The 12,524-nt window shown below is 42.8% G+C and overlaps 1 protein-coding gene across 5 annotated transcripts in view; it reads right to left on the reverse strand.

Annotated features, from left to right (window-relative positions):
* Window positions 1-12,524, reverse strand: part of LOC121289969 (carbohydrate sulfotransferase 15-like) — a 75,700-nt gene that overhangs the window by 26,248 nt on the left and 36,928 nt on the right. For all 5 annotated transcript variants that reach the window (XR_005945685.1, XM_041209995.1, XM_041209992.1 and 2 more), the window contains 2 exons: window positions 6,762-7,488; window positions 3,210-3,549 (listed from right to left, as the gene is read on the reverse strand). Coding sequence is in view for 4 of the 5 variants with exons in the window: in XM_041209995.1 (XP_041065929.1) it covers window positions 3,210-3,549; window positions 6,762-7,262 (841 nt within the window). In the remaining variant the exon portion in view is untranslated. The remainder of the gene's footprint in view (window positions 1-3,209; window positions 3,550-6,761; window positions 7,489-12,524) is intronic.

Here is a 12,524-nt window from a genome sequence, read left to right on the forward strand (position 1 = left end):
ATTAACGCCGATTAAAGGAAAACACGAGGCTGTTCAACCCATTCATAATTTAAGGCCTCTGTCAAGTCACAGAATCACATAATATTTACAATACAGAAGAGGAGACCGTTTGACCCATTAATTCTGCATTGGCTCTCTGAAAGGGCATTCTACCTAAGGCCATTCCCCTGCCTTATCCCCGTAATTTTTCACGTTCTTTCTTTTCAGGTAGCAATCCAATTCCCTTTTAAATACCTTGATCAAACCTGCCTCTATAACCTTCTCAGGAAGTTTGTTCCACACTCCAGCCAACCTCTGGGTGAAAAAAAAATTTCCTCACATTACTTTTACTCCTTTTGCCAATTATTTTGAATCTGTGCCCTCTAGCTCTTTGATGTTCTCTTGAGTGGGAACAATTTGTCACTATTTACCTTGTCCATTCCCCTCAGGATTTTGAATATTGAATACCTCTATCAAGTTCCCTCTCAGCCTTCTTTTCTCCAAGGAAAACAGTCCCAACCTCTCCAATCTATCCTCATAGCTACAATTCTTTATCCCTGGAATCATTCTTGTGAATCTCCTCTGTACTCTCTCCAATGCCTTCACGTCCTTCCTCAAGTTTGGCACCCAGGACTGGATGCAGTATTCCAGATGAGGACATTATTCCCAGTCCTGTCAAGGTGTAACCTATCCTCCTTGTACTGGTCACACCTGCCCCAGAACTGGTCCCAATGCCTCAGAAATCTAAAGCCCTCCCTCCTGCTCCATTTCTTCAGCCACGTGTTGAACTGCTCAATCTTCCTATTCTTATGCTCACTAGCACATGGCATTAGGAAAAATCCTGAGATTACAGCTGAGGTCCTGATTTTTAATTCCCTTCCTAACTCCCTAAACTTTGCTTTCAGAACCTCATCCCTTTTCCTACTATGTCATTGGTCCCAGTATGGACCATGACCTCTGGCTGTTCACCCTCCCCCAAAAGAATGTCCTGCAGTCACTCTGTGATATCCTTGGCCCTGGCACCAGGGAGGCAACAAACCATTCTGGAGTCACATTTATGACTACAGAGACACCTGGCTGCTCCCCTGATAATGGAATCCCCTACTACTATAACACTTCCATTCTTCCTCCTGCCCTCCTGTGCAGCTGAGCTACCCCAAGGGTGCCACAAACTTGGCTCTTGCTACAATCCTTTCAGGATCCATCATGCTCATCAGTATCCAAAATGGAAAAGTGGTTAGAGAGTGAGATAGCCTCAGGGGGTTTCTTCACTACCTGCCAATTTCTCTTAGATACTCTGGCGGTCACCCATTCCCTCTCTTCCTGTGTACTCCTTAGCTGCAGTGTGACCACCTCTCTAAGCCTTGCAGATGCAGCAGTGACTCCAGCTGCTGCATGAGATCCGCAGCCCAGAGCTCAAGTTTCTGCAGCTGGTGACACTTCCTGCAGACGTAGTCATCGAGGGCACTTTGTTTCTGCATGACTTCCCACATCCCACAAGATGCATATTCCACATGGCGGAGCTACACTATGCACCTTAAACTTTATATGAAGCGTTCACTACAGAATGGTATGGTATAGTACAATAACTCATCTGTCACTCACCAATCGTCTCGTCTGTGCCAAGTCCGGTAAGGCCTAGACTTACCAACCAATCAATTTACGGGACTCCTGTGACGTCACTTTAGGATTTTATCTGTAAACTCTTGGCTCTTTCTCCCTCCGTGGCTTTATGGGCTCTCTCTCCCTGCTGCTTTATGGGCTTCCCCTGTAGCAAAGTAAGAGCCAGCTACCAGAGGCTGAGGCACAATAGAAAATGGAAAGATCACCTCCTTCCCACTTCACTGAACTCACTCACCAAAATCCAACTTAAGCACTCTAATGCCCACAAAGCAGTGCTCCAGCGCAGACAAGGCAGCACTGAAGGAGCTTTTATGCTCCGATTCAAGCTTCTGAAAAACAGTTTAAGCCAGTTATCTACTTAAGTAGCTACAGCTCCAAGCAGAACCTGTACATCACTGATTTAAAGCTGGGCTAAACCTCAACATCTCCCAACCTAAAGAGCAACTTTTAGTTAATTGCTAAATTAAAGAAAAGACTAGACTTTTGATGGAAATTAACCTGTAAATTAAATTAATCCCTAAAACTCCAACTCAAGAACTTTAATGCACACAAAGCTGATTCCAGTGCAATCACCTCTAATCCTTCTCTTTATTCAAAGAAAAGAGCCCCTTCCTGTTCAACTTTTCATAATAACTGTACTATCTCAGTTGTGTTGCCATCCTTGTAAATTTTTATTGCACTTTCCCTAGTGTTTCTATATCCTTTTTATGGCTTGGAGGCCAGGGCCAGGATTTTACAGTCGACATGCGGGGGCGGGTCCGATATGCCAGCAGTTAAAATGACACGCGGTGACATTGGGCGTGTGTCCAGACGTCAGCGTGCAGTCGCACGATGCTTCGTTCAGCAGGCACACACCCGCCGATAATCAAAAGACCTACTAAGGCCATTAGCAACCTCATTAAGTTGAAACTTACGCTGCCCTTCCAACCTAATGGTTGGCAGGCAGGTGAGAATGCCAAGCAGCCTTTACATTTTTTAGGAAACCTCATCCACAAGTGGAATGAGGTTTCCGAAAGCTTTTACAAATTGAATGAAAACTTTTTAAAAAAAAATAAAAACATGTCCCGTTTCATGTGACACGAGGGGGCATGTTTAATAAAATTTTTAATGTTTTGAATAATTTCTTTAAAAAGTGCTTCAGTCTCCCTGAGGCAGCTCTGTGCCTCAGGGAGATTGAAGTGCTCTTTCGCACACATGCGCGAAATAGCTCTGGACCTGACTCTCCCTCCTCTACCCGCCCACATACGTAGGGCTCACCACTCACATATTACGGGAAAAATTCTGCCCCAGAACTCTGCAAAATACTGACTGCAACCAGGCTAGAGCCCTATACAAGTTTAACATAACTACTCTTAAAACTGGAAATGAATCTTGTCTTTCATTTCTCAGGTACAGACAGTCCTGAACACGCTTTGCCCTGTGTTAAATATTTTGACAGTAACTGTTTCCTTTCATTCGCAAAATTGTGAGGTAGTATTAGTCCTGACAATTCCTCATACGCTTGCAATCCAAAATGGTGATGCCAACTTTGACAAGTAGGCTCCATTACTTTTGTTCAAACTTTCTTAGCCCTACCATGGGAGTAAGCAATAAAACATGCCACTTACCAAACCTTTTCCTTGTCCACCAGTGAGGTTCTTTGACTATGGAAAAACTCACTTCCGGATGAAGGCGAAGTCTGTTATACAGATCTGTAGTCCCACACTTTGGCTGCCCTATGATGTAGAAGTAAGGAAGACAGCGGAGGCGGTAGTGTTCATCACCATGGTGTTGCAAGTGTTTCCAAATTACCTTTTTCAAGTAATCAAATATAGCCTGAAAATGCTTTGTGTGTAGAAAATAGGCATTTTTCTTATAAGGGTCCGTGGATGCAGTCCCTGTGTATCTTGTATACCAACAATGGTTCTTCACATTTTGAAGAAACCTTCTTGGAATGACAGAAAATAGCTGCAATATAAAAATAACAAATTAGTTAAGGAAGTCAATACCTAGTTTTCATTCAAAAATCATCTTGATCCCACACTGTTAGATATTTAATTACAACATTTTATTTACAGAATGGTTGATCATGTAATTTAGTGCCATATGGCACACAATGCCATTATGAAACCTTGTAAAATATTTGTAAGCAATAGTCTTAGCTATTACCCAATATTCTGTTCAGTGTGATTTTTGCAGCTACAAATGTAAATTGTAAAAAAATTTAACATTGACCCAAGTCTTTCGATCAGAGTCAGAACCGCTGTGCCTAATGCTGATCATGCAGTAAACTACTCACTTACCTGGATACGGTTAAAAAGGACAAACTTCTGATTCATGATGGAGAAGAACCTCAGTGCAGCAGTCCACCCAGAAAGCAGTGAAGGTACTCAGTGCAGAAAACCTGCCCCCTTTTTATGGCACTAGCTGCTGTAAGGTAAATCTAAATTCCCAGTGTCAGTGTTAGTGAATGGATGAGTGGGAATGCGTAAACGTGTAGGTGGTAGGTGGGTAGGTGGATGAGGTTGCATGGTGGCAGGTGGGTGAGGAGGGCGAGTAGGTAGTTACATCGATGGCGGGGGGTGGGGGGGGGCGGTGGGTAGTGGGATCAGGTCGGGAGGGGTTGCCAGATCAAAGGCTAGTCAGGTTGGGTCAGAGCTGTAGTTGGGTGGTGGGGGTAGTCAAGTTGGGAGGTGGAGTGGGTTTCGGGTGGGTGGGTCAGTGAGGGTGATTGGGGGTGGGGTCAGTTCTGTAGTTATCCAGGAGTTAGACAAGAATATTTCTGTCGAACATGTCCTGGGTAACTATCCAACTAAGTCCAACCTGTCCTTCGGAGGGTCCCGGAGAGCAAGAAAATTTGCCCATCAGATGTTCAAACTTCCCAGGCAATTCCCATCGAGTCAGCACATTGGGACTTCTGCAGGGTCCTGATATACAACTTGGGTTGTACATCCGGTCTCCGATGATCCAGAGACTGGAAGATCTGGGCCATTGTTCTTACTGCCCACTTTCAAAAGGTTCTTGTATTGTTTGACATCACAGGCACTGGATTCCAGAAAACATGAATAAAGAGAACATCACGTATAAAAAAATCCCGACCACAAACCTCAGTTTAAGTGAAGGGATTGAAAACATTGACTTTTTGTTGAGTCAACACAATTTAAGTACCTACACTGTTCGAGAATTTCTAAAATAAAACTTCCACAAATACATCTGCCATCAAGCATATTGTAGAACTAACCTCCAACTGAACCCTTTCAGAACTCAAAGTTCTACACTCAGACAGTCTGCAGTCTGAAGGTTAAGCTGCTGTAGACACTTTGGGGTAATTTTAATTTTATGTCACGGTAAAAAAAATGGGTGATAACAAATCAGCAGCCCATTTACATCTCTCCTGATCTTTATTTCCATTGAAGGCAAAAATTAACACTATTAGCTAGTTGTGCTGGGTCACTAGGCATGGCAAATGCCAACAGCTCATTCAAATTACTGAAATGAGATCTGACACCCAATTTTGGGTGAACCTTGGGTTTGGGTGAGTGCTGTGTGCACACTAGTTTCTTATATGACAGAAAAATAGCAGTGTGGCTCAATCAGGGACAACAGTCTTACCAACAATCCTGAATATTTGTGGGTTCAAATTTCATTTCAAAATGCAATAACCTAATTTGTTTGTTTTGCATTTGATTTAGCATTAAGAATCTCAAGGAACTAACTGGCCAACGTTCCTCCAACAAACAACACCACACAATAAAAAAGATTAATTGGTCATTTGTTTCATTGCCTTTGCTGTATATAAAAGGCTGCCAAACTTACCCAGCTAACAGCATTAAATGCACAAAATAATTAATTCACTGAGTGTTTTGAGACATTTGTGGAAGATGTGCTAGGTCACTGTATAAATGGAAACTCTACCTTGGTTAAAAATTATTAACTTCTTCATAATTCCTTTTTAGGCCTCCATGAAGCATATGAATCCATCTATGGTTCTGCTGAAACCTTGAAAATTATGCTGCCTCTTGGCAATTACTAAAAAGCTTAGTATTTTGGGATATTCTTGATAGACTGATGTGAAAACTAAGATGCACTTTGCATCTTCCCAGTTTAAAGCATATTTAATTTTATAAATCTCAAGATACATCATGTGTAAACTAAAAGAATGGTTTTTGATCTCTGTATGTGAATTACACAATCTTCATTGAAGGTTACAGCAATAAGTATAGACTTAAATAAACAACTGCTCCATAGGATCCTGTTCTGTGCTGTTGGGCTGAGGTGTTTTGGTGAACAATAGCGAGGATTCAATAGTGCAGATGTTATGATTGATGAATGTTGTGAAACTTTGTTCATCACTGGGCAAGTGAATTATGATGTATTTATATTCAATTTGATATTGTCATGATTAAATAGATGGGTTTGGAACCATAAAATGGTAGGTTGTGCTAAATGTTTGAAAGAAGCAGGATTATAGGCCAAAGAGATTTTCTCATTTCATGCATTTATATGTGATTATGTAAAGCGATAAAGGCTTTGCACAGCTTTCATACCTTTTCAATACTACTACTACACTGGTTAAGATTAACCAATACAGCATACATCAAAGATTGAACTTGAAACCTTCCTTTCAGCTGTACCATACAGCATTGAACCATCAGGGTAGCCAACTAAGAACTGTACTAATATTCACAATCCTATACTTCCAATAATCATCCTTAACTAAATTAATCATCCTCCTCAGCACTAATGAATAATTTTTAAAAGAAATTCACTACCAGTATTGGATTCCACACAAGGTATATGCATTGCACTTCAGTATTTAATGGTGATTGGTTGGCATACCAGTGAAAGATGTTTTTCAATGTCTGGAACAGATGCTCCTTAGTACTAACTGAATTCCATTAAAGTGATTCTAACCTATTAGCTACATGCAACAACTTGTAAAGTTGGCATGTACAGTATTAGTCTAGACTACAGCACTGAGAGCAAGATCCTTAAATAGTGATGCCAAATAGTATAATTTAATTACGAATAAATACACTAAGTGGAAGATTGTTGTGCACTGTATACTTTTAACTTAATAACCCATCTGAGAGTTGTAAAAGTACTTAAGTGTTGTTTTCTGAAGACTTCATGGAAGACATTGCAACAGATATATTATAGAAAAATGTATTTCAACTTACATGTGCCTCTTGTTTTACAAGATCCTCCCACCCTGGCAGTCTTCTTGGCATGAGCTGAAGTTTGGAATCACTAGTTTCAGTGATGAGTTCCGGTGTTGCATAAGTGATTTTTTCTAACCAATTAAATGGCGAGGAAAACCCATCATTGTCACTGTCAATTTCTGCAGAGTCCAATTCTGGAAATTCTTCATTATCTGTGGCTGTACTATACTGGAACGGGGATGGAGTCAGCAGTAATTTCTGTTGGTCTCTAGTTAAAATATAAGATGCCATAACTAAGCATAGTATTATTACTCCCAAAAACAGGGTGCCATGCTTGGCTTTCCAAGCAAAAATATGTCCACTCCACCCAAACCTGCGCTCTGCTTTGACCTCCAGTGTTGCAAGTAATTTCACTGGCTGCTGCTCAGCTTCATAAAATAGTCGAGGAAGTTTTTGACAGTCTTTGTTAAAAGTAAATGAAGCAAATTTATTTTCTGTACGATCAGTCCCTGAACGCATTTTACTCAGTCACGTATCTTGTAATAGTGAAGCAAAAGTACACAGCAATTGTGCATTGAAGAGCTACATCTTCAGCTGATGTTCTGGACTAAGTTCTTTTGTCACTCCAGCATTGAAAATAGACAACCTCAGTTGATAAGTGGTTTGACACTATCTTGCTCTTAAACTGTGAAGACACTTGGCCGGTGTCAGTTAGTGGAGGTAATCAGTCTGCCTTTAAACATACCTGCAAAGAGAGGAATAAAAACAATAAATACAAATATATGCTGCACGTTTACATTACTTTTGTACACTTATTGGAAAATACTGATAACCATGTTACATACATGATGTCAGGCAAGGGGAAGGGGATGGGGTCGGAGATGAATCTTCCCTGGGACCATCGGAGGCACACCCCCATAGGTCATCACACCCTTTAACCCAGCCCCCCAATGCCTCACTTGCTGAGACCCCCGATTTTACCTGGACTGTTCCGCATGGTGGGAGTGGTTGTAGTCCCAGCAACGGCCAGTGCTCCTGGCTGGCGCTGCTGGGCATCCAAACATGTCATCAGTGAGGATGGTGATTAAAAACCTCGACCTACCGATAGTGCAAGTTAAAAAGCGCAAAGAACATCTTAAAATATGTACAATAGCTTGATTGGCTGGTAGCTCTCTACACAGGACTTCTTCCCAAGAATGGGGTGGATGTCTTGCTGCAAAGGAGTTAATGCTGTTCCCAAAGTTAAATTGCTGTGGGGCAGCCAATGGGAGAGCTCCCCTGATTTTGTAACTGGGGGAGCAGGAACCATTGTGACAAGAAAGTCCAGCCCAATGTTTCAGGTCATTAGCCTTTCATCAGATCTAGAACAGGTTAGGGATGCAAAGTCGATGACCTGAAACAGGGGGTGGAATTTAATGCCCCCAACCTGGAGGTGGGTTCAGAGTAGGGGGAGGGGAGGCAACCATGTGATCAGATTGGAAGGTGCGGGGTGAACATCCCATCTTCTTCACATCTCCTACCGATAAAGTTGTGTGTGGAAAGGCTGGGGGATGGCCTTCCTGCCTGGAAAGCAACTGAGACACTTAAGGGTCTCATCTGACCAGCACTGGTATTCAACCATATGGTCACACCATATGGGTCTACCACCACAACACCAGGAATACCAAGGCGGTTAGGCCTAGAGCCTGATGGAGTGACAGTCGTGTGGTGGGGGTTGGGGGGAAGTTTCCTTCTTACTGGACACTATGCCTGACGAAGACACCCACAGGCAGGACTGAAGGGACTTGGAGTAAGACACCCCTGTCCCTGCCCCTGCCAACCCCCACCTCACCCCCCCCCCCCCCCACCCCCCACCCCCCACCACCTCCCGTCGTCCTTTCAAATTGACCAACCTGCCCTCCCTCACTGGGACCTGCCTGTCTGGCCCAGTGAACCTGCCCTACACTCTCCTGTTTCTTTGGGCTCCATCGTTGATCCCTGGTATAGGCCCCACTGTAGTACTAGCAGTGGCCAATGGTCCAGGCAGCACTGCTGGTATTTGAGAGCTGCAGGCCTCTAATTGGCTGGCAGCTGTCAGGGGCGGGACCTTGCGCTGCACCAGGGTTTCCAGGGGAAAATTTGCCTCACAAGAGACCGGAAGCCTGTTGACAAGCAGGTAAATGCGCCATTGGGTCATAATGCCATTGGGTATCCTGAAAATGGCAGTGCTGGGGTTGTCACAGGTTTTCCGACTGGTTTGACAGGCCCCCTTCACCCCCTGCCATGACCATTAAATTGTGCCCATTAATTCTGCTTCTTTCTCTATAGTTGCTGCCTGGTCCTCTGCTGAGTATTTCCAGCATTTTCTGTTTTTATTTCAGATTTCCAACATCTGCAATATTTGCTTTTGACATGAAAGTATGATACAGGAAGTATAACCATACAGAAAGTTTTCAAGATATTACAGGAGGTAATTTCCTGTCTCGCTGTTCTCAGTAAACCTGTGGCTGTTAGTTCATAAGGATATGAACATTATAGCATGCAAAGCATAGTGTACTGTTGTGATGCTTAAATATAGGCGTGTATCGAATTGTCAAATTGTAGTTAAGCAGACACTGACTTGGGTTCATTCAGAAGTTAGTTGCTATTCAGGGTGGAGATCAGAACCTTGGCTTTGTTTACAGTAAAAGTCAATTATGAAACTGCAGACATTGTGGTAGAATTTTATTGCCTTCGTCTCTAGTGCAGCAATGGGACTATTCTCAGATCGTGAATCTGACCTCCCAAATAGCAGGTCTTCCAATCGCTCTTTACCAAAGCAAATCAATTAGGAGGCTCCCTCCAAACTCCCTGGCTTATTAGAGAAGGCGGGCAAGATGATGTGGCCATTTTGTCAGAGGAAGGATTTCTGTTTAGAGGGCCCATGGCATGTTTCACTTAGACATTTCAGGCCACAGTGCCCACAGGAATGGGGAGGCTACCTCTTGGTTCTCTTGCTCTCACTTGGAGGTCCAGCAGTGAGGCGAGCTCTTCTCAAGGGTAGGAGGAAAAGGACAGCCTCGGCAACCAAACAGGCCTGGTTGGAAGAGGCTGACGAAGTCAGCAGCCAGAGTACGTTCCCTTCAATCAAAGATCCAGGACCTCAGGAGGGCTAGACAAAAAGTTTCAGGTGCTATGCCCTACTCACTTGCCCAGCACTCTTTGCATAGTAAGCCTCAGTTCAACACAACCTGCAGCGCCACTCATTCCTCTCCCTCAGTCACCTCACATCCCCATCTCACCCTTGCCTTCAGCTTAATGACCTCTTGCACCCTTGCCTCATAAGTGACCCTCCATAGAGGTGTCCTTTCCTCCTCTGCATAAAAGCCATTGCAGCACTCGAACCTAACTGCTTCTCTCCTTGCTGGAAGATAGAGCACACAAGTTGGTTGGGGGCAGACCAAAGGGTAGGGGGACGTGGACCTCCAGCATGAGACACTTTGTCGGCCAATGCAAATGCGTGCCCACCTGGGAAGGAGAGCCATGCTCCTTAAAGACACAGATGTCAGCAACAATCTGCTAGGACAGCCTGAGCCTCCTGAAGCACTAGTACTCAGGCATGTTGGGATAGCAAGTCCCCTTGCCTCCTTCCAAATGAATCTCAGTATCCACCTCCTTTACCCTGTGGCAGGGGGTGAAGTTGAGGAGAAGAAAGTTGGTGCTGTTGGTGGGGCAGCTGGCAGTGTGAGCTGCTGCTATTGACCCTTAGAAGAGATGGACAATGGGGTTTTATAAGTTAGCACCTATGACATGGTAAAGACTGGCAGCAGGACAATGCAGCTGAAGGTGGGTGAAGTGCTGAACAAGTGAAATACCAAGCAGTGAAAGCGCTCTCTGAGAGGAGGAGTGCTTTGCACAGCAGCATCTCACCTGGCCGTGACTGAAGCTCTTCAGTGCAACTGGTTGAAGCCTTCCCGGCCTGTCAGTTTTACTGAGGAAATTCCTTTCACTATGCACTCACCTTCTATGACCTACTGATTGCTGATACAATGTGGGATTCCTGTGCTGTTATAAAAGAGGCGCTCCATGCACAAAATTGCTCAATTGCTTCTAGTACTTCAGCTGCCTTCCTGTCGCAGCCATGGGGCTTCCCTGCTACACTCTCAGCTTGCCCTGGGAAAGCCGCAATGGGGCGGGGTCCCAACCCAATGTCAATTTCTTAATTTTCCCTATCCCCCAATCCACCTCCACTGTCCTGGGAAAATTCCATCCAGTTATGCTATATTTTGCAGAATCTCTTTGTTGATTCCAAAAGTTCTGCCTTGTTGTGCTCCACTGCCTTTCTCATGCATCACTATAAAAGTTGCATCAGACAATAGGTGTTTTCCATTTGACACAAGAGACACATGTCTATGTAAACTTTGTGCAAGAGGCAATGAGTGAAAGCAAAAGAGAGGATATGGGAGAGGTGGATCTCTAACTGGCCTATAATTACCTAGGTGGCCACAAGGTATACATGGTAGTTTTAGTGAAATATTACATCATGCTTCAAACCACCAAAATAACCATGGACAATACCACAGGAGAGATGCTAGTTTAATTTAACCAACAGAATCTATTAAGTCATTATCTACAAATGTTTACAAACCACAGCTTTGTTAGCTGCTCACATAACACTTGCTAGCATGAAACCTGGCTAAAATTTGATTAGTAAACTAAAACCATGGTTAGACAATGGCCTAGGAAATTGAGAAACTGCAGTATAACCTGAGTGTTTTCTCATCCCATCCCGAAAAAAGGCAAAAGCAAAGGTCACTGCAAACCAAATATACAGAATAGAAATTAAACTTACAGTAAGTACATCCATAACTGGTCAGAGTAAACCTTCTAACTGCACTTGAAGCAACTCAAAAAGTAATATGAAGTTAATGCCAACAAATTAAAAAAGTTTTAAAATATAGATTTCCATGGCAAAAAAAACATTAAACAGCTTCACAAATACAAGATGAAATTCTTGGTTCCAGTGGAGCAGTTGGAAAATAATAGGTTATTAAAAGAGTGAAAGATTGCCTTGGTATTTAATAATTGTCAAAAATGTTGCTTTGGTGTTTAGATGAGTCACATCAACTGCTGTGGAAAGTTTTATTTCTATGCCTCAAGAGTTGCCACATGTCCAATTCATGCATATACACTTTAAAGAAAGCACCAGCATTCATGCTAACCAAAAAAAGGTTTTACTTCAACCAAAACCCCAGCAAACCATTGAATGTTTTCCAAAGCTTTGCTTAAAACTCTGTATTGAAATACAATGCAGTGTTTGTCCTGCTTCATAGTAGTTCACAACCTTTAAATCAGCTTACTGTTTTATAAGTCTCGAATACATTTTATTTTAAGGACAGAACATTGCCACTGAATTGAAATATCTGACTCAGCAACCATTTCAAAATCATACTCGTGAAGTGAGACAGAATTTAAAGTCTTAGCTTTAAATACTTAAAGCTAAGTATTTCAGCTGCTTGCTGCACAAGTAGGGCTCAGTATTATGTCTGACCCAAATCTTTTCACATATAGATGTTGTGTGTTACATTGCAAAAAGGGAGAATTGGACTACCTACTTTCAGCACAGTCACCCTATTCTTCAATGTAATTTATCCCTCTGCAAATCGATGGATCAGGCTCAATAATCCAGGAGGGAAAAATCAGTGGGCATATATAATATTTCAGGATTTTTAAATATGATAGAGAAGATAATATCTATCATGCAATATTATACCCAGAATACTTACCAGTTCATTAACAAAGCAGTGAAGAAATAATATTTCA

The sequence above is a fragment of the Carcharodon carcharias genome, chromosome 17 (assembly GCF_017639515.1).
Source record: "Carcharodon carcharias isolate sCarCar2 chromosome 17, sCarCar2.pri, whole genome shotgun sequence".
Lineage (NCBI taxonomy): Eukaryota > Metazoa > Chordata > Chondrichthyes > Lamniformes > Lamnidae > Carcharodon > Carcharodon carcharias.